Below are 23,019 nucleotides of genomic sequence, written 5' to 3'. Positions count from 1 at the left end.
GGCAACCTTCCATGTTAGAAATTGAATTTGGCAAGAGTGCCTGGGTTCAAAAGGTGGCCCCATATGTCTGGTAAGTACTATATTTAGATTCCATGTTGGAACTGGTGGTGTTCTTGGTGGAATGATGCGTTTTAATCCTTCCATGAAAGCTTTAATAACAGGAACTCTAAATAAAGAGCTATGTTGAATAGTTTGTAAATATGCAGATATTGCAGTTAAGGTGTATTTTTATTGAGGAAAAAGCTAAATTTAATTTTTGCAAATGAAGTAAATAACATACAATGTTTTGTATTGATGCTGAGAGGTGATCTATGGGTTTAGATTGACAATATTAAACACATCTTTTCCATTTGTTTGCGTAGCACTGTCTAGTAGTGGGTTTATGTGTTTGTTTACTAACTTCCATACACTCTGATGGGAGTTTTAAATATCCAAATTCTATGACTTCCGGAGCCAAATCGCTAGATTGAGAGCAATGGGGTCTGGATGTCTGATTTTACCTTTGCTTTGTTTTACCAAATCTGGTCTGCATGGGAGTTTGGAGTGAGGTACCACAGATAGATCTAGTAGTGTTGTGTACCATGGCTGACGTGCCCATGTTGGTGCTATGAGTATCATGATGAGTGAAGTTTGACGCAACTTGTTGACCAGAAATGGAAGGAGAGGGAGAAAAGCATAAGCAAATATCCCTGACCAATTGATCCAAAGAGCATTGCCCTTGGACAGTGGATGTGGGTGTCTGGATGCGAAGTTTTGGCATTTTGTATTTTCGCTTGTTGCAAATAGATCTATGTTTGGTGTACCCCACTTTTGAAGTACTTGAGGGTGAATCTCCCATTTGTGTGTTTGTTGGTGATTTCTGCTGAGGACATCTGCCAACTGATTGTCTATCCCTGGAATGTACTGTGCTAATAGATTAATTTGATTGTAAATTGCCCATTTCCAAATTGTTTGGGCTAGAAGGGACAGTTGAGATGAATGTGTCCCTCCCTGCTTGTTGAGATAATACATGGTTGTCATGTTGTCTGTTTTTATAAGAACATTCTTCTGTTTGAGAAGAGGTTGAAAAGCTTTGAGGGCAAGGAACACAGCTCATAACTCTAAATGGTTTATGTGTAGCTGTTTCTGTTTGACATCCCATTGCCCTTGAATGTTGTGATTGTTACGTGAGCTCCCCACCCGATCATTGATGCATCTGTTGTAATTATGGTCTGAGGTACAGGGTCTTGAAATGACCGTCCCTTAATTAAGTTGCTGCGATTCCACCACTGAAGGGACATATGTGTTTGGCGGTCTACCAACACTAGATTTTGAAGTTGACCGTGTGCTTGTGACCATTGTTGTGCAAGGCACTATTGTAAGGGCCTCATGTTTAATCTTACATGTGGGACTATTGCAATGCAAGACGCCATCATTCCTAGTATTTTCATGACAGATCTTACAGTGCATTGTTGATTTGATTGTATAAGTGGAATTCGATTTTGAAAAGCTTGTATCCTTTGTGTATTTGGATACGGTAGAGCTGGCTGAGTATTTGGAATAGCACCTAAATACGGTTGTATTTGTGCTGGCTGAAGGTGTGACTTTTGGTAGTTTATAGAAAACCCTAGGGTGTGCAGAGTTTCTATCACGTACTGTGTATGATTTTTGCATTGTGTACGATTGATTGATTTTATTAGCCAATCGTCTAGATATGGAAATACATGGATATGTTGTCTTCTTAGGTAAGCTGCTACCACTGCTTATGCTGAAAGGTAACACTTAAATTGGTAGTGAGGGGTAGGCCGGTCGGTGAGACCTAAAGACCAGGGTAGACGTCTCGGCTGGAAACAAGTTAATATCAGCAATTAACAGAGAGGGAAGTGGGTAAAAACTTAAATATAATTTTAGGAACACTCTTGGCTGAGTCTCGGAGCCCAGGGGAAGTCATGGATGCTATATCCATTTTAAATAGAGCCTTTAAAGAAGACATGACTGCAGTTGTCCACCGACCGTGCAAGCTTCAGGGGGTTTGGTTAACTAAGCCCTATTATGAGGCCAAGCAATCTCTGAGGAAGGCTTTGAAGGGAAAACCGAGAGACATAACCTTAGTAAGAGATGCGAGGGCCCTTTATAAATCTGTACTGAGGGACATAAAGCAACAGCTTAAGGAGCAGGCTTGGGAGGAGCTGGAAAGGGCCACTCTATCTAAGAACCCCGGTCTGTTCTAGAAGGTGGTGAATAAGGGTTATATTGAAAAGGAAACTTCTAAGGGCTTGGGTTGCAATATTACCCCTGAGACGTGGTTGGCCCACTTTTGTGGAATTTGTTTCTGGATGTCCTATAGAAGACCAAAGGGGGTGATCAGCAGCAACACTCCCCAGATCTAGCTATTAGGTTTAACCTGGAAGAGGTCAAGGAGGCGCCGCAACGCAGTGCGAGTCACAAAGCCCCAGGTCCCAACACTATTCCAATGGATTTATACCAACATTGTCCACTGCTGTTGTTTGCTGGAGTCTGAAATGGAGCCCTTGATATTTTTTGACAACTCCGAAGTCGTCGGAGGTGTGGCCTTTTTTAGGTGCTGAACCTGGGTCGGTCACGGACAGTCTTTTTCCAGGCCGAACCATGGCCTTCCAGCAGTGGTGTACCACAGGCCTTCTGTTGTTTTTTAGGTGGGGGTTCAGGGGCAGACGTACTCACATGCTGGCCGGCTGTTATGGGTCTGTCATCTTCGGATTCCTGCTCCGACTCTGTCTCTCGCGTTTGCGTCTGTTCATCTTCGATAACGTCGAAATGTTCACCGCTCGTTGACGCTTTTTACAGCCTTCTTGCTCTTTGGTCTCTAAGAGTCTTTTTCGATCAGGATGATCGACAGAACTCGCAGTTTTCCTCCCGATGGTCTGGAGAAAGGCAGAGGTTGCAAACCAGATACTGGTCTGTGTATGGGTACTTAGCGTGGCACCGAGGGCAGAATCAGAATGGAGTCTGATCATTCAGGATCTCCACGTGGTCGGCACGAATAGGCCCGAGTTGGGCACGCGCCCCCCAAAGGGCGAACAAAGTCGTTTTCCGACGGTACTACTGTTTCGATGCTAGATGGAGAATGCTATTGATACAATACTGACGAAAGGAAGGTTTTCTTAAGTTTTCCAAATCGAAATCTCGGAGCGAGAGGAAACATGTCCGAACACTACGGGGGTAAGAAAACAATCTAACAATGGAGTCGATCACCATGCGCTATGGAACCAAGAGGAGGAGGGAGGAGTCACTCGATCCTGTGACTCTAAAAGATTTCTTCGAACAAAAACAACTTGTAACACTGTAAGCCCAACACTAGATGTCGGTATCAATATGCATAGCATGTGTATCTACACATGCCATCGAACATATATATATATATATATATATATATATATATATATATATATATATATATATAAAAAATTATCTACTGGCAGTCACCAGTAGTTAGTCATCGACCTAGTTTCCATAGGAAAAGCGTTTTTTGACTTGGCTACATCCTTGGCGCAGTCTGATATATCTTCATGAACCTTTACAAATCAAGTGTTGTTGGGTCTTCTTGTGCATGGAAAGTTTTGAGAGTGATCCGTCAAACGGGGGTGAGAAAAATGGGAGGGGTAAAACAAAAAAAAGTGTGTTTCCCATGTTAATTCTCATAGAGATTTTAAACGTGAATACAGCCCAAACCACTGGACGGAATTTCACCAAATTTTGCAGAAAGGTAGCTCTTGGTCCAGAAAGCATCCTTTTTGTTATTTGGTGTATATCCTTCTGTAACTTTTGAGATTAAAGGAAAAACACATTTGTATAGCTTGGTGCATGAATACTACGCAACGATTTTGCGGCATATCTCGAATGTGACAGCCATCAAGAATGCCGAGACTGGCTGGCCGCCACCTGAGCAGAAACGTGCGGCTTCCAATTTAAGTAATGGGACACGGTCCTAAGGGCTGAAACTAAACATAAAAAGTGGTATAGGGGGTCAGGGTGGCATATAAAGGTGTTTGTAGGACACCTTATGCATACAACACGTCGACAAAAAAAGGTCCCAAAAATAGAAAAGTTAAAAGAAAGGAAAGGGGACAGGGTACCCTGACCCCCTAAGTCTGGTGCTGGGCTCCAGCAAGGGCCAAAATACATTTTTTAAAACATGTTTGCTGGGAAATTTGCAGAGGATCTGCGAATCTTAGCGAAAATAAAAAAATTAAAACAAGCACTGTCTCCCCTGATTGTTTTTCTTTCAGCCCCTGTGTGGGCCAGGTCGCTTGGACATATTTAAATATTAAAACGGGGAAGGGGGTTCATGTGGCCCCCCTCCTTAATGTCAGTTTGTCGCTCCAGGGAGGTCTGCCCTCTCCCTGGGCTCTTCTCAATAAAAGTATGAGGAAAGGGGTGCATGGGCTCCTCCTTAGGCCTTTAAGGCCCAGGGAAACGCCACCTCCCAGTGTCCTGGCCTGCTAATTTGTTGCTCCTCACTGCATGCAGGAGCAATGCTGGCTCCCACTGGAGGTGGGAAGCCGGCAGGGGCATTCAGGCTTCCCCCGCGAACCCCCCCTGCTTAGTGTAAATTGAACTCATTGTAGTCTCGTCATTTTCTCTACATGAGGATTCATTTTATCAGTATGAAGACAATCGAGAAACAATTATAAATAGCCAGAAGTACCCTTGTTCCGTGGAGACTTTGTAGGCTCATAGTTTTTTCCACATGAGCTTTCATGTTATAAGTTAGAAGAAGATCCAGGAACAATCGCTAGCCAAAATTACAGACACATAAGGTCATTAAAGAGATTTACCTTGGGGTCCATTACGCAGCTGAAGTATAGAATATGCATTATATTTTTTACCCAATGAGGCAGCACTTCCTAATTAGCCAGTAGAAAGTACTCCTGCTGGGTAGACATTTTGCACAACACTGTGGCCTCTTCTAAGCTGGTCAAGGTCCACTCTGACAGTGACACTAATTTCACAGAAATTAAACTTCAATGGGAAGCACTCACAAATGAAAATAAAGCAGGTGCCAAAGCTGAAGCACCACATTTGTAAAGTACAAATCGTCCTAACTTCTTGCTCTTGGTCAAGGCAAAGCAAGTGTGGCTTGTCCACATTCGAAAATTATCTGAAATGTTTGGGTCGGCTGCAGGGCAGGCCCTGCGGCGACCCCTGCCACTCACAAAGGCAAATTGTGGCGCAGGGTAAGATGCCTACAGGGGTGGGGGATGGCTTGACAGCACTTTTATATTACTTAAAATTACAAAAAAACTTAGAAATTCACAGGAAAAAAACAAGGGCCACGTTGCACAACTATCTTGCCTTGTGGAACAGCTTTATTCTTTATTCCTTTGGACTGTGATATTTTTTACTGAGCTGTTTAGTCACATGTTGGATGATGGTCATGAACGGAGCCTGTGGTATGTATGCACACACAATACACACACACACACAATGAATAAAAGAAAGGTCACAGGGACGTTATAGTTAGGAAACAGAATTTAAAAAAAAAAAACCATAGATATTCCTCTAAAAAAACAAAGGGTACAGAGAAGTTACAGTTAGGTTCTGAATTTACTCGCACAAAACCAGAGAAATTCAGAAGTTCTGCTTAGAGTGATTTCAAGTAACTATATCTCACAGTTCTAAGGTAACTACAAGCCACTATAAATACACCATTATGCATTTCGGCAAAAATTATGGCCTTGTTCACACATTTGCACTGCCATTCTTAATGCTCTATGCACTCTCCACATGACCAGCACTAAAACCAAAAGACTACATTGGCCGTGATCCTCTTGAAATCAAGAATCTTGTCCACAGCTTTGCACAAAATATCTCCCTAAGTGGAGTTCATTCTGCCTCCTTAGGTAAATGTCCACTATGTATTCTACACTAAAGCACGCCATGCACTACTAATTACCCCACAAATTACGGCACCCATGATATCTTTGATAATATTTCTGATAATATTAATGTAATATTTGCAGTAAAATATTTTAGAAAAAAACTGTGCTTGGCGGAGGTGCGAGTTATAGTTACCTTAGGGCTCGAGTTTTAGTTACTTGAGGTAACCCTAACTATAACTGCTGAATTTCTCTGGTTTTGTACACTTGAAATGTGAGCCTAACGATGACATCCCTCTAACCTTTGTTTTTTCAGTGAATTTCTATGTTTTTAAAAATCTATTTCCTAACTGTAAGTCCCTGTAACCTTTGCTTTTTTTTCAGTGAATATATATATATAGCAAATTTATTCCGCTATAAATCCACCATTACCCATTTCGGCAAAACAATGGCCTTGTTCAGACACTTGCAGCGCCATTCTTAATGCTTTATATATTCTCCAAATGACCAGAACTATACTCAGAACACTATATTGACTGTGACACTCTTGAAATCATTAATCTTTTATGACTTCTGTGTCATTTCAAATTGAATGTACAGCTTAAATCACTGGCTTCACCTATTCAAATTTTACCATCATTAAACTTTAACATATATATATTTTTTAAATAGATCTTTCATATTGCCACCTAATTCATTACTTTCCAACATGAGAGCTTATCATTATTAAGCACCTACTTAACTCACCACTTCATGTAACATATTCACACTCAAATAAGCACTGTCTCAAAATTGGTCATTTACACAGTGTGTCAGTGCGTTTCAGTTCTGGTCATGATTTCGATTTGGTTTATCTACTTCAATCAAGCCCAAGTGGGCAAACTCTATTTATAGAATCACTGGCCCTGAAAACATATAGCCAATGATGTATTATATCCACCCATACATTACCCACTGTCAAGGGCGATATGATTACTGCTGATGTACGAATCTTATTAAGGGTCACACCTCATTCACAGCTCAATAGGCAACCCATGACATAAACTCAACACATACAGAACAAAACAGAAAAAAACGCTTAAAACCTCATCTTGAATGTGACCTTCATAGATGAATCAAGATATTACTGCAAACACTTGAATCCATCTAACAGGCACACATTTCAATGAATTTCATGGTTTTAGGCATCCTTATTCTCATCCGGGCACAAATAGTAATCTGACTAGTTGCCCTGAATTTAAACTTCGCTCAGGGAAAGGAGAGCAGAAAACAAAGAAATATGTTACTACCCCAGGCTCATAAAAACATGTATAGCTCTCCTTCCACATTCAAGCCCTTGGGAGACTTGGAGTACAAACTGATTATAAATCTACTTTCCGCTTGACTCAATTGCTCGTGGTCACATCCCCTTACCTGTAACGGCATTTCATCAATTACAAAGTATCTTAAACACCATGCATCATTGTTGTGAGATTCGTACATGTCTGGCCACTGGGTGTGACCATGTCTTTGATTTTTTTTGTATTCTTTTTTTATTTTTTTTATTTTTTACAGCTCACAGATTTAGCAGGATCCTTTTATGGACCTGAGGAATCATACTCCTAACATAGCGCAAACCGCACTCACACTGGTGCATGTACACTGCATACTCAGTTCTGCTACTGAATAATCCTGATATTTTGATTGGTTTGTCAGAGAAAGGCACTGTACATTCACATGTATTCAACCAAAAGTTGCAAACTTTGCACTTGTGACATTTGCAAAAACATTTCCCTTGTTGTAACCAATTTTTTTCTCTCTCAATTCGGAACTACTTTTCATCGTTGGAACTAGGTGCCAATGCTCTCTGAAAACTGCTCTCAGTTCTTTTTCTTGTGTACTGAATGTAGTTCTGAGTCTGATGACTGATTCACTCTCTCTTTGCTGTTTCTCAGAAAATAATATGGACTCTCTACTCTACCATGAATTGCAGATAAAGTCTGTGGGCTAACTGGTTTTGTCCATTCCATGGACTTCTTGAGGGCTGATAACATGTATGCCTTATATTTAGTTAGACATAATCATCCAACCTGGACCCTAGGTGGTGTACACATTGTTAATAACTAGGATGACGGACAATATGAAGTTGAAGTTACTTCCACTTATATCTACGTAAGGATATCGTGTTTATCAGCTCTGAAGATGTCCATTCTGTTCTGTCAAGCAACTCCCTGGAGTAACCAGGTTGCACAAACCTCGTCACAGCTTGATCTCTGTTAGACTTACAATTTTTGATGGTGCTACAATTTATTTTTATTCTCAACATCTCACCATAGGGGATGTTAGCTTGGGTGTGTCTGGGTTGGAAGCTGTTGGCAGGTAGAATAGAATTCCCAGCTGTTGCTTTTCTGAAGAGTCTTCTCTCTCACTTCCCATTTTGCACAAACACTTGCAAGTCTAAGAATGCAACCTGCCTGTCACTAATGTGACCCGAGAAATGCAGACTCCTCCACAAATCTTTCAGCTGTCTGTCATATACCCATCCAAGCGTCATTAAGATATAATTGACCCTCCAAGGTATATCATACACCCTCTTCAAAAAGTCACCAGTATTGTTTATGAATGAGGGCAGATTGCGTACATACACCTGCAAAAAATAGTCTACATGGATCGATGTATTCATAGACTGTCCCTTCACCATAATGACAGGTCTACGCGGCAATTGCCTCTGATTTTTGTGAATTTTTGGTTTTAGGTACAAGATTGGTGTTATCCAGTGATAATTGTTTTCATAGGAGATACTTGTCCTAGCTTAACAATCTTGTATTCCTCCATTCAGTTAGTTCCATATAATAATGTGTTTTCACTTTACACATGGTTTCTGTCACTTACGGCGTATATATATATATATATATATATATATATATATATATATATACACACACACACACACACGGCGTATGTATGTATATCAGATACATAGATATTTATATATATATACACACAGAGACATACAAATATCTATAGCTACATATGTAGAATTATACGTAGATTCACTGAGAAAAACATGTTAAAGTAACATTTGTTGAACAAAGCACTGATGCTATCTCAATACAATAAAGTATTGGAGAAAAAATTCAAACACCTGCACAGTCAGCCATTATCAGGAAAGTCTTGCTCCAAACATGCATTAATAGAATTTTAATATACATTCATACCATCAGATCCCTCAAACTAAAACTCTGCCTATTCTTATATATGAATAGTGTAATCCACTAGATCTAAACGCACACACTTGTTCAAAGTCTTAAACTGGATTCTTTAAATATTATATACTGTGTTAATGCAACTGACCTACTTGTACGACAGATCAGCTGCCAAGATGATGTCTCTTAAGCTCTGCTTGATCTCAAATTATGCAGTCCAGGGACATGACAATACTCACATACAGTAAAGTTACTCTACTGCAGTAATAGCCCAGAGGAACACTTAAACACAGTGGTCTCACCTGTGAGTAGAACTGTTGAAGGAAGGGTTTCTTTGCTGCAGGCATTACTGAATCAAGATGTGACTGGAGAAATTCAAACTGCTCAGCTAGAAAAACCCTAGAAGGAGATAACATCAAATTTATATGAACAACAAAACCCATTGTTAAGTCACGGCTAGTATCGCTTCATTCAAATTAACAGGCTACGTACCTCTGGTAACACCTTATCTGTTAGAAACACTATTGAGCTGCATATTCCTTTACCTAGCATATTCCCAGGTGACAGACTGGATCTGAAAACCTTTTCCGAGCAGTCCCCTTGTGCACTGATGGGTGGCGTTGTTTGGCTCCTTGAGGTGTACACAGCACCAGGAGTGACGTGCACAGTGCCTACATAACTGCACCCCAGTGCACTGACCTCGGTTTTGTGACTATTTTTCCATGCCATAAGTACAAAGCCATACTGAGTTAATGAACACCTCTGAAGATGGAAACCTCAGTTTGCAGAATGGGGAGGGGATTGAGTGGGAGAGAATTGGTAAGGAATATGTGGCTAGATAAAGTCTCTACCAGATGAGGCGTTACCGAAGGTAAGTAAAAAGTTCTTCTGATGGAGACTTGCAGTCTCAGATTCCTTATCTTAGAACAGATACCAAAGCAATCTCTCCCATTGGTGGGTCTGTAGACTGTTTACACTAAAAAGTCCCTGAAGACTGAACAGCGAAATTCCCATCACGCTAGACCTGACTGTCTAGACAGTAGTGTTTGGCAAATGTACAGCGATGCTGATGTGCTCGCTGCCAAATGTCCAGGACTGGGAATCCACAAGCTAACGCAGTCATAGCAATCTCGGATGTGGTGGAATGAGTCCTCCGGGCTTGCTTCCTGGCCAGTGCATAGCAGATTTTAATGCAGAGGACAATCCACTTAGGGATGGTTCTCTTTTGCACTGCTTTGTCATTCTTTGTTTCAACAAATGCCACAAAGAGTGGGTCGTCCACCTTCATGTGTTTATGTCTTCAGTACGATCAATGTAGGACGATAATGCTCTTTTTGGATCCAGGCGCTGGAGTCTCTCTTCTTTCAAAGTGTGAGGTGGATCAAAAAAAGTCTGCAGTGTGATGTTCTGTCTGATGTTAAAAGGTATAACAACCTTGGGTAGAAAAGAGGCACATGTTCTAAGGACCAGCTTGTCCAGGAAAAAGGTAGTATATGAATGGCTGAGTGAGAAGACTTGCTTCCTGACCCTCCTAGCAGATGTCATAGTCACTAGAAAGACTGTTTTGATGATGAGCACACTCAAAGAGGGCAGCTATGCATGGGCTGAAATGGTGAGCACATCAGAAACATAAAAACTAAATTAAGGTCTCATTGGGGCATAACGAAAGGTGTAAGAAGAAGGGTGTAAAGTTCTCAGCAAACGCAAGAATGCCCAGATGGCTCAAAGGTACCCTTTCACGATGCCCATAGCAAGGACTTGCCAGAGGAGGGACAATACAAACAAAAGAACTTCAGATAAGGGTGCAGAAAGATTTGGCAGCACATCACAGCACAAATTTGTCCCATTGGCAAGCATATACAGTCTTGCTGAAAGGAAGCTTGCCTGCTAAGTTGACGTTACATACTTCAGGAGACAGATCGAAATTTCTCAGCTGCCGCTGCTCAATTTCCACACATTCAGATTGTGAGTACACAGGATCAGGTGTCAAACCCTGCCCTGTTGCTGCAACAGGGGATCCTCTCAAAACGCAACCGGATCGGAAAATGGAGACACGTGCTCAGGAGTCTGGGATACCATACTCTCTGTGTCTAATCCAGAGCGTTGTCGTTCCTGACCTTCTTGAGAACTCTGGGCAGGAGTGGTATCCTCCTACAAGAATCCCAAGCTCTGCCGCAGGGGAAAAATGCATCTGTCTCAGAGCGAGAGCCACTTTGCAAACTCCAACGATCGCAAGTGCTGACACTACACGTTCTCAGCAGCAGAGAACAGATTTAACCAAAGTTCTCACCAATATCTGAAAAGGCCTTGAACCACCTCTGGGTTAAGACGCCACTCATAAGCCATGAGGTATCACCTGCTGAGTTTGACTACCCCAGCATTTATAGATCCCACCAGGTACTGCACGACCAGGAAGATGTGCTAACATTCCAGCCATGTCCACAGGCGCAGAGCCTCCCGGCAAAGGGTCTACGACCCCACTCCACCCTGTTTGTTGCAGTACCACATGGTGGTGTTGTCTGTGAACATTTGAACCAGTCCCCCCTTGATGGATGTAAGGAAGGTTTTCAATCCCAAGTGTATCACTCTCAACTCAAACGGGTTGATGTGGAGTTGGGACTCCACTAGAGACCAGAGTCTTCAAATCTCCACCTCTGACAGCCACCACAAACAAGGAGTGACACATTTGTTACCTATGAGTCCTGGGTGGGGAAGGGAGATGGGCTTCCTGCTGACCCAATCACGGCTCGTCAACCACCACTGCTGGTCTTTGGCAGTACCCTCCAATATTTGGACCAGGTCTGAGAGGTTTCCTTGATGCGGAGTCCACTGTAACTTCAGGTCCCACTGCAGAGCCTCCACAAGCCAACAGCTATGTTTTACCAGCAGGATGCAGAAAGCCAGGAGGCCGAGCAGCCTCAGAACTAACCTCACTGAAATCAAGGATAGAGGCTGAAGCATCAGTATCATAACCTGAATATCCTGGTCTCATCACTCCGGAGGATAAGCACAAAATTGCACTGTGTCCAGAGTAGTTCAGATGAAAGGGATCATCAGAGAGGGAGTCAGGTGTGACTGCGGTTCATTGATACAGAATCCTAGCAAATGCAGGAGGTCCACCGTAGTCTGGAGGTGTTTCACAACTGCCTGGATCAAGCCCGGCTTCAACAACCAGTTGTCAGGGTAGGGGAAAACTGGCACCCTAAACCTCTGCAGTTGGGCTGCAACCACAGCCATCACCTTCGTGAACACCCAAGGGGCACTGATAAGGCCGAAGGTGAGCACAACAAACTGGAAATATTCCTGACCCACCATGAATTGCAGATAAAATCTATGGGCTAACATGTTTTGTCCATTCCATGGATTGTTGAGGGTTGATAAACAATATGTGTGCCTTATGTTTAGTTAGACCTAATCATCCAACCTGGACCATAGGTGGTGTACACATTGTTAATAATAATAACTATGATAACTAGGATGAAGGACTGAGGATGGTGGCATAGGTGGTGGAATTTCTGTAAAAGGAAGGGCATAACCCTGTATGAAGTAGTTATTTACCATTGGGGCACGTGGGGCCGGATCCTGCTGCAAACAGGTTGCCTACGAGGTTATGAGGGGATAATAATGGGACTTTGAGGTTGCAGCTGTGGAGGGTGGGGGGCATATCGGATAGACCTCTGGCTTGGTTCTTAAGAAGTCTGTGGGACCCAGATCCCTGGCAATGAAAGGACTGGGGAGTCTGGTGGTTGTAGTAGCAATGGGTAAAAGGACGCGTAGCCACTAAAGGAGTGAAAGGTGGAATATGGCTGTTGCGGGCCATGGTGAGCCCAAGTTATCTAGTTGTAGCCCTGTTATTTTTTAAATGCTCAAGCACCAAATTTGCCTTGTCACCAAATAGGCAAGTGCTGCCAAAGGAAATGACCATAAGGGACACCTGGACTTCCACTGAAAAGCCAGCTGTCCTCAAACGGATGTGGTATCTAAGGGGCAACGTTGAAGCAATGGCTCTACCTAGTAAGTCAGCTGTATCCAATCCAATCCAATCTGCAGTGTATTGTTAACTTTGCTGCATCTCTACCATCAGCACTGGTTTGAGAGAGTATGGCCTGGGCCGCCTCTAAGACCACAGGCAGCACTCGGTCAATCGAATCCAACAGAGTATGGCGAGATTGCCCTAATAAGCATCCAGTGTTCACAGACCACATTGCAGGGATAATGGAAGAGACAAAGCTTTTTCCAAAGGGATCCAGCCTCTTAGATTTCCCGGCCAGTAGTGTGGTAGGGAATGTGCAAGGCCAGGCACACTGGGGTAGGGTGCTGGGTGAGAAAGGCTGGGTCCCCAGGAGTGGGACAGTAGAACAGGCAATGGTTGTGTGCACAGGAGTGCCTGTGCAGGGCTTTGCTGAGCCCCAAGCAGGACATGAGTTAGGGGTCCACTAAAAGGGAGCAAGGATTTCAAGTGGGACGCCCCGGGTTGAAGCACCTCTGGCAAGACATTGATCTTGAGTTCTGCCATGAGCAAGAACTTCAGCTGCCCTATGGATCACCATCACAAAGGATGCCCCTTCCTTTATAGCCACAGTAGGAGAGAGAGGCCAGAGCCTGGTGTGGTATTCAGACCACTGTCATAAACCAGCGTCTCGTGCCAGTTATCCTGAGGTTGCCTCCAATTATAATCCTCACAGGGCCTGTGAGGGAAAAATGGTTCAGCCTCCTCAATCAGGCTGTCTTGGTCTGGTTGTGCGATACCAGTCAAGTTCTATATCACAGCCAGGAATTATGATGGGATGAGCAACACTGTGATCAGGATTGGTCTGGATCCAGGAATGGATCCTGAGGACCCAAGTGGTACTGGGTGCAAACCTGCTGGCAGAAGTCCTATTGAGGCCCCTCTCAGAGCATAAGGCACTCCAGAGGGGCCCAACCACCCAAAAATGAAGTGAATGGCCTCATAAAATATTCTTTTAGTTGGGCGTGGGTCGCTCTGGCTTATGAAACTGAGGAGATTCAAAGCAAACCCATGCTCATGCTCCATGGGAACAATGTGGGGTCTTGATTTGTGACGTCATTCCCGCACCTCATCCGATGACTTGGACCAGCACGGAGAAGCTGAAGAATATGTCGACTTCTTGGACTTCTTTTTGTGGGACCTGATGAAAACTGGGTCTGTGAAGATGACTGAAGTGAGTGACTCCGAGGGTGGTCCTGGGCCCTCCCTCATGACCTGTACTTGGTATGGTATGGAGTTGTGTGATGAGCAGCCAGGAGCTTCATGCCTCACTATCAGATTGCCTTTCAATATCTAGGATCTTGCTATCTGAGTAGGCCTTGGAGTAGTGGTCTTTATCCAAGCGCCAAAGGCAGACCAAGAGGGGATTTGTCAGAGACACTTGCCTGTGACGGGCACCACAAGGCATAAAACTAGAAGGTTTTTTAGGGGACATTAGCCCAAAAAAATGTACTAAGAAAGGCACACTAGTAAAATGTTTGAAAAACAGCTGAACGAATCCAGGCAAAAAATGACTGAGGAAAGCTCTATCAGGATCTGCGCTGATGGCATAAAAAAGAAGGAACTGAGGTCAGTGTGCTGGGTTGACACCTACATACGCACCAGGCACCTCACTTCCATTGCAGCAGAGGCGGAGATGAAAAATGCCACCTACCGGTGTGCAATGTGACTGTTCAAAAAACGTTTCATGATCCAGTATGATGCCTGTGAATATGCAAAAGTAGGGAATCTGCAGGGCTAGGAGTCTCTATGAGATAAATAAGTTACCTACCTTTGGTAATGCAGAAGGTAGAAAGAAAAACTCTTTTTGTAGGCTGGTTGCCTGTTCTCGGAAGATAGGCAGTTCTTACTAGATGACAACTAGCTCAAGCAATACACACACATGAAGCACAATATACTGTGGCGGACTGGGCTTACCCCTTAGATGTAACTTATAAAGTTTAAAGACACCACCAGGGATACTTGCAGGTATGTGATAATTTTATAAATACCTTATTGAAAACACTGAAATGCAGTATGAAGGGCAGTCAAACAAAAAAATTCAAGTACAAAAAATGTATGTTAATTCAGACAGTAGTCTTCAAACAATCCACTACTTTTCCATCAACAATTACATAAAAAACAAATACTCATAAGCAATTTCATAAAATACAATAACAAACATTTCAAAAGCTCAAATTCACATTTAAAAGCATCAATATTAAATACATACATGCTGTTACAATAACCGCCCCCTTCTTTACAGCTTTAGGCTTGGAAATAGCCCCCCTATATGGCCCCCTACACTAAGAGGATATCCGACTCACTAAAATAAACCACCTTTTAAAATATCCTTGACCTCAATTAAAAATATTTCAAATGCACAGGCAACATTCAAATTCCTGTTGCTTGAGTTCAGCATCAACAGTGTTCTTGATATCTCGCCTGAACACCTCCTTGCTTCTTTTTCCCAACTCGGGTTGCTATGTGAAATCTCTTTTTTCACAGTGAGTGGAGATTTTATGACTCTCTTCCCTGATCAATCCAGACCAAAACCATATGACACTAGAACATGTCATAACTCCATGTGGTAAGCTGTGTTTTCATTCTTATGGCCTATATCATGGCTGACCCAGGTAAGGATAATAATCTCTTTAAACACTTGCCCTGCTCATAATGTGAGTCTAATACACCATTTAAATTTAAAAGTTCTGCACCATACGGTGCAGAACTTAAGGGTGAATCATAGTGCTACAGGCTGACAAAATTAGGCCTAATGAGGTACCTCCATATTTGTCATTAAACTGCTTTAATCCACCTACTGAGGACAAGACTTTTGCCTTTAGCAGTTCAGTATGCTCTTTCAAGTTCAATTTTTCATCAAACCACATTCCTAGGCATTTATATTTTTAACAGCTTCAATTGTATTTCTCCCAGACGCCAACTGCAATTTGTTTGACCTTTTCCTAATACTAAAACCTTTTTCTTATCCATATTCTATGAGAAATTTTTCCTAAGACAAAACTCATAATGTACCTTTAATTTCCTTTGTTGGCCTAACTCGGTCATGTTCATTATCATTAGATTGTCTGCATATAAAAGACATGGAACATGCAAGCCATTCAGTTTAGGACCCAAACCAGCAGCTTTATTTAAGGTGCTAGGCAAATCTACTAAAAATATTGGAAATAATAGAGGAGCAAAACAGCCCAGGCGCAGGTCGTTCTTGATATTTGTTTTCCAAGACAGCATACCATTCACGTCCACTATCGTCTGACCTCAATAGTCACTATGTAGTTCTTCTAAAATTAAAAGTAGATTCTTTGGGATATCGAAATATGTTAAGGTTTCCCAAAGAATATGATCCACCAGATCAAATGCGGCATGAAAGTATGCAAAACAGCAAATCAATTTCTCCCTTTGCTCTATGGACTTCCTTGCCATCGCACATAGGCTAAATCAATGGTTTTATGTTGAGTGACCTTCTTTAAAACCTCCCTTTTCTATAGGAATTATAATACTTGTTTCTATACAATCTTTCACTAATGCAACAGAAGTTTAGAGAACAACCCCCCCCCCCCAAAAAAAAATATCAAGAGGGCTTATCAGGTGATCGTTTTTAGGAGCTGTAGCTTTTATAAATTGGTCTTATTACCGCTCCCTTCTGGTCTTACAGTAAAAAGTCCAGATATTAGGTTTTTTTTGGAATCACATAATAAAAATGTGCCTACCAGTTTACATTTGTTTTGATTATAATTGCTGACAGGTTATCTAGGTCTGCTCCTTTAGTTAACTTTAAGGCCTGTATTGTTTCCTTTATCCTTTTAACAGAGCAATGAGATACGATATCTTCTCTTAATATAAATCTTTCCTTGGCATACATCGTCTCACTTCCATCCCTAAATATTTCTTCTTAATGAGTGACCCAGGCCTCCTCACCCTGCCCCACTCCCCTGATCATCGGGTGCAACAACTTGCTGGGCCAGTCCTCCACTGCATCGCTCATTGCGACGCTCTGTGTGGCATGTGAAGCACACTATGTCAGCAGCCCACTCCAAAGATGCTAATTACTCAGTGACAATTTGCGGATGGATAAATCAGTCCACCGGGTCCCCCAACATAGCCGTCCTGATTTGCTAGTGGTGCGAGCATCATAGCCATGGCATCTAGGCCTTTCTGGTCCGTGTTCTGACGAGGTGTATCTTTACTGGCGGGCATGAGCATGGCAGTGGAATGCAGTATGTGCAGAGTAGATTCAGGTGCAGTAAATTATAATTTCATTATGAAAAACATCTTAAATACCTGTTTTACATAACTGCACCAGTATCTAGTAGACAACAAGCTTGTTGACTGTGGGGAGACTGACATGCAGGTGAACTCCTGGGTATCTAGAAAGACACAAGAGGGGGACCCAAGAAGGGTGTACCCAGCCCTTGGTGGATGAAGGAAGAGAGAACAGGGATAGTAAGGCGTTAACTGCCTGAAAGGCCTGAGAAAGGGGGAGAACAAAGCCATCTCTGTGAAGGTGTAGGGTAGGTATAAGGCGAGGAACTGCCTCAATCTCTCTAAGAAGAGGCTGCGCTTTGACTGTCAGCACCCAGGGCACAAGAGGGGAATGTACCAGAAAACACTAAATGGTGGGCAGTCAACTGGAAATGTCATGTGATTGGAAAGGCAGTTGATGAAGGGTTGATAGGAGCGGGTACGAAGGCTAACTTAGTTTCTATGAGTTGGCTGGAAATTAAATCAGCTGTCCCTTCCATTTCCAACAATGTGAACCCCACTCAGTGAGGTTCAATGAACCCTGAGTAATTGCTCTGTGGGACACAGGTGCCTACACCACTACAGTGATGGTCTAGCTTTTGCCTCCAGATAAGATCAACTCTGTTTTGTGCCACCGTGTATTCAGTGCAGGCAACAAGGTTAAGTATCATTCCATAGAAGTGGTCACCTGGGGGCAGGGCTATTGACCACTTAAAGCAGTTGTGAACTCTACCATTCCTGTGGACTAACACCTAGGCAAGGACGTGGGAGAGTTTGCATGGAGAAAGATCAAAAGATGGGAGTTCATCTGCCCTGGAGAATATGTCTGAGCTCAGAGAACTGAGAGCCAGAGGAGGTCCCACCAGTCTGAACTCTGCAAGGTGCAGAGTGTCCAACTCTAGCAGGACTTTGGTGCAAGACTGAGGTACAATAGAAGGCAGTGGACACCTTGGACTATGTGTGGTGGATAGGTTACAAAATGACCTAGTACCTGAAACAGGACAATTATAATCCAGATGCTAGATTAGAGTTATCACAAATGGTATGATCAGAGGACGACTAGAATTGGTAGAAGGTAGAGATGGAAGAGCCAGTGGACACTCTGGGAAAAGTGGGCTGGACCATATACTGTGCTACAAAGATGAGTATGGTCACCTGTCCCACAAGGAGAAAGATGACTCAATTGAGAGAGCAGTTTCTGCTGCTCTGACAGGAGAACAGCAGATGGACTGAAGCCAGTTGCTGGTGCTATTTCTCTGGGAAATCTTACTGGACATTTGAACTTACTAATTGATATGATCACAACATTAGTACAGATGACAGGATGCTTGTCAACAATAAAATCTATGGTCTGTCAGACAGGTTAAGGTTAAGCATCAAAGATGTTACCCTTAACCTGTAGTCATTGGCCCAGTGCAGTACTTCTCGTGCCAAAGGCCACCTGGCAATCTAAGCAGAGGGAAGGTTTTACATAGATTTCAGAGGGCTCAACTCATTTACAAAGGACAACACAATAACTTTTGTTGCTGGTATTTTGACTCTGGGCACTCTGAGCTCACTGTGCGTGCTTTGACACCTATAAACGGTAAATGTTTGGCTATGCCGAACTAGCATGGGTAACTTGTGGGTACAGCCACAGTGCAATATTGCAAAAAATGCACGTGCACCAGTGGCATACAATCAAAAGGTTTCCTGTAGACTGTAGTCAATGCTTACATCAACCAGATGTGACTGTTAAAGACTAGTTTCAAGCCTACCACTGTAGCTGATTGCAGCCTAAACATTACAGCAGCACTGTTTCGAGATGTAGAATAGCCTGCTTTGTCAACATCAGGGCGGTGCGCGCTCTACGGGTGACTAGAATGCAAAAACATAACAATTTCAAGCTAACATAATTTATGCATTGTGCTGATACGATGTTTAACCTTTTGCATTGCAGAGTTTAATCTTGAAGACTTATGTTCAGCATGCATATAAATACTGTTCACATGTAATGTACTGCTGCAGGCTTTCAGACTGTGTCAGGGTGTGGTCCCTTTCCAGGGCCTTCTAGAAGCTTTCCCTGCAGCATGCCTGGGTGTGGTTGGTGGGCTGGGCTAAGACTCCATAAAAGGGAGCCAGCCCAGCTCCACGTGCTCACTATTCAGAGGTCCTGGTGCAGAGCTGCAGCAACTTCCTGCGCTCCTGTTCCGGTGGCCTACTTTGATCTTCCAGGCCTCTGCCCTTCATTTACATTGGTGATCCTTGATCAGGGTAGTAAGTCAGAGTTCGGGCTGGGCCCGCGATCCCATTTTCGAAGACATCCGAGTTCTTGGGCCTAATTTCCATATTGAAAGATTTTACCTTGTGTGTGTGAATGTGCTCTGGGTTTTTCTGGCATTTACATGATTCGAATCAGCAAGATGCGTGATTCGTTTCTTGTGCTTTAACCCTTGATATTCATTATGCGCTACCATTTCTTGGCAGTTTCATGGTGGTATTCGAATCAGCAAGACGTGCGATTCGTTTCTCGTGCTTTAACCCTTGATATTCATTGTGCGCTACCATTTCTTGGCAGTTTCATGGTGGCATTCGAATCGGCAAGACGCGCGATTCGTTTCTCATGCTTTAACCCTTGATATTCGTTGTGCGCTACCATTTCTTGGCAGTTTCATGGTGGCATTCGAATCGGCAAGACGCGCAATTTGTTTCTCGTATTTTAACCCTGGATATCCATTGTGCGCTAACATTTCTTGCCAGTTACATGGTGGCATTCGAATCTCCAAGACGCACGATTCATTTCTCGTGTGTAATTCATGTTATTCATTGTACACTACCATTTCCTGACATTCACATGGTGACATTCGAATCGACAAGTCGCACGATTCCTTTTCTTGTGTTTAGAATCACGGTGTTCATTATGTGCTACCACTTCATGGCATTTACTTGGTGGCTGTCGAGATGGCAAGACGCGTGATTCATTTCTCGAGTCTATTTTATGTTATTCATGGTGCACAATCATTCCATGGTATTTACAACTTTTGTGAACATCTGCAATGTGCGCAATTCATGTTCCGGCAACTTTGTGAAAGCTAACAAAAGCTAGAGTTCTAGATGGAATGTTGTATGTACATAATTAGTTTCTCAAACACGATTCATATGATGGTTTAGAAATCATTTAGATTATTTCCTGATCCTCATGCAAAAGATAATACTTGAATTTGAAAATTGCATGTAACCTTTCCTGATTCCCTCACAGGTATCCAGCCATCCTGAAGCCTAGTTATTTAAGTCAATGCTTAGGTTGTTCATGTTTTTTCAGAATGAAAATGCTTAGAGTCATAACCTAGTACTGATTAATGTGATATAATTGTGATATTGTGTGTTTTAACCTTTTGCTTCCTACAGGTCTCTTTCCCAGCTGTTCCCTTCCTAATCCCCTTTTCCCCACTTGGACTCTTTTAGACTCTGTGACAATTCTAATCAGAGTATTGGAGCTGTGTTGTGGTGGAAGTTTTGGGAACGTGCACAGACCCTGAGGATCTGGTGACTGACATGCTTCAGATATCTGCAAACTACCGTAAGTGTGCCCTGTAACCCATAAGTATAAGTGTATAAAATGAGGCTAGCTAAATATTATGATTAGTATTTCCATTTTTAAACCAGCAACAAAATGTTACTTTAATTGCGTAGCCTGTCCTATGCAGAAAGCCAATTACTGATTAATAGTTACTTTTTCCCAAGCTGGGATAGGAAAATACTAGAAGGATAAGTTGATCTTTATTTCTAGTCTATTTAAAACAATCACAGTTTAGTGGAGAAGGCAGGTGTTTACTAGAAAGCTTTAGCAATAATTAATTATTTTCTGCCAGACTCTTCCCTCCTGAAAGCGATTAGCCCTTTGATGAGGTGGTGGCATACCTGGCTCTGTTGGCAGGAACACCGGGAGGAGCAATCACTGGCCACATATATTAGAATGATGTACAGGGGGAGTTGACAGGAACCTAGATATCCCCCAAAAATGAGGCACAGGTCTTGTCCTTTTCATATTTACATTAATAAGGGATTTTGTGAGCTAGGTGATTTCCCAAACATCTTGCTGATGACTGGAGGAACCTATTTTCAGCATCAGACAGGGAATTTTAGCATGGATGGATCCTCATTTTAATAACGCAGTCCCGGAGATGGAGTTCAGAAGCTCTGGTCACTGGGGCAGGGGTCTTGCCGTTTTAAAAGACCCCAGGGCTATGGTATACTGGAACGGTTTGCAGCAATGCAAATCAGAACTTTTGAAAAAGTGAGCGGGCTCACCTTAGGGCATAATTTGTCTCAAAATGTCCCTTTTTTCCTCTATATACACCAAAGGGCAGAACACTCTTTTGAGCCTGGTCAGCCTTTTTCTGATGTAGCCCCATTTGGATGCAAGTTGTTTTCTCTTAACATTTCTACAACTGCCCCCTGGTGATGGACCTCTGTACTAGTCTGCATACCAATGGCCTGTGTCTGACTATGCTGTCGTCCTATTTACACTTGAGGTAGACATTTAATGGGATGAGGATCACCACATTGCAAAGAGACCTAAAGTAATATTCTCTGTGTAGTATTTTAAGTTGAATATACCTGAAGCTCGATCTAATTTCTACCTCCCTCTGGTGTCTGAGTGCATTGTCACAGCCTTGAATGACAATGAATGAATTCCCATGAATTCTCTGCCATCTCTCCCTCAAGTGCTGCTTGTTATTGGAGGCACTGTTAATGTGCATTTTCAAATCAGTGAGGTTGTACCCTTGCCTAGCTGTTCTCCTAAAATTGGGCTCTCTAAAGGAGTTAAATCTTGAATTTCCTTCCAGCACTCACCCAACATGTTTAAAGTGTACCTCAATAGCATGTATCAATTGTGTTTTGACGGGTAGATTTGGTACTTCTGCTCGGGCTGTTTAAAACGTTAGGCTCGTCAGGTCCTATCATATTTCCCAGATCAATTATACTTACCAGTTTCAGAAACTTTTAAAACAAAATATTACCTATTACTGGAGGTGAACATATTCCATTTAAGGATATATTCACATCAGAAATTATAACCATTGATGTGAATGACATAAGGACAGTAGAATATAAATCATGCCCTTTCTTAACAAAAATTGATCTATAATACATTATAATAAGGAAAAGGGGAAGAGACAGAAGAAATAAAAAAAAAACGTGCCAGGAATGCAAGTAGATTATCACCACTGTTTAATGGATTACAACTAAAAAGTCGGTTGATCTAAGAATTAAGGTAAACTATATTAATTGAATAATCTAACCTATAAACATTTTGGGGTGGGTGGCGGGGGAGTTTATAAAGTTCGGAGAGAAAATAGTTAGAGAAACCGAAAACAAGTATTCTTTAATTTTATTTCAATGTACGTGGCGTAAGCCTTAACTGGGCTCTTAATGAAATGTACACCATTCTACCAAGCAGACAAATGGATCTTGAATATCTTGCTAATAGTGAGTAAAATTATTGTGGAGCAGCTGAAATAAATTAATCAAGAGTTTTGTATTTTCTACAACTAAAATCGGAAGGAAGTGTTGTCTTCTTCAGAAATAAATAGTTGTTTATGGTTACCGAACAGCTATATATGTCTACAGGAGAAAAACCCATCACACGTAACAGCTGTCATCTACTTTACACCGCGTGAGCGTACTCGTCTAGTAATTTCGCTTGATTGTTTCATTGAATGTGTAAAAATATATGCATGAGAAATGTCACAGCAGTCACATT

The 23,019-nt window shown here is 42.3% G+C and overlaps 1 protein-coding gene across 2 annotated transcripts in view; it reads right to left on the bottom strand.

Moving 5' to 3' along the window:
- Nucleotides 1-23,019, bottom strand: part of VPS50 (VPS50 subunit of EARP/GARPII complex) — an 880,308-nt gene that overhangs the window by 138,942 nt on the left and 718,347 nt on the right. For both annotated transcript variants that reach the window (XM_069211661.1, XM_069211662.1), the window contains exon 24: nucleotides 9,325-9,421. In XM_069211661.1, the coding sequence (XP_069067762.1) occupies nucleotides 9,325-9,421 (97 nt within the window). The remainder of the gene's footprint in view (nucleotides 1-9,324; nucleotides 9,422-23,019) is intronic.

Source organism: Pleurodeles waltl, chromosome 10 (genome assembly GCF_031143425.1).
Source record: "Pleurodeles waltl isolate 20211129_DDA chromosome 10, aPleWal1.hap1.20221129, whole genome shotgun sequence".
NCBI lineage: Eukaryota > Metazoa > Chordata > Amphibia > Caudata > Salamandridae > Pleurodeles > Pleurodeles waltl.
The sequence above is the reverse complement of the archived record's forward strand: the minus strand, read 5'-3'. Positions and strand labels throughout refer to the sequence as shown.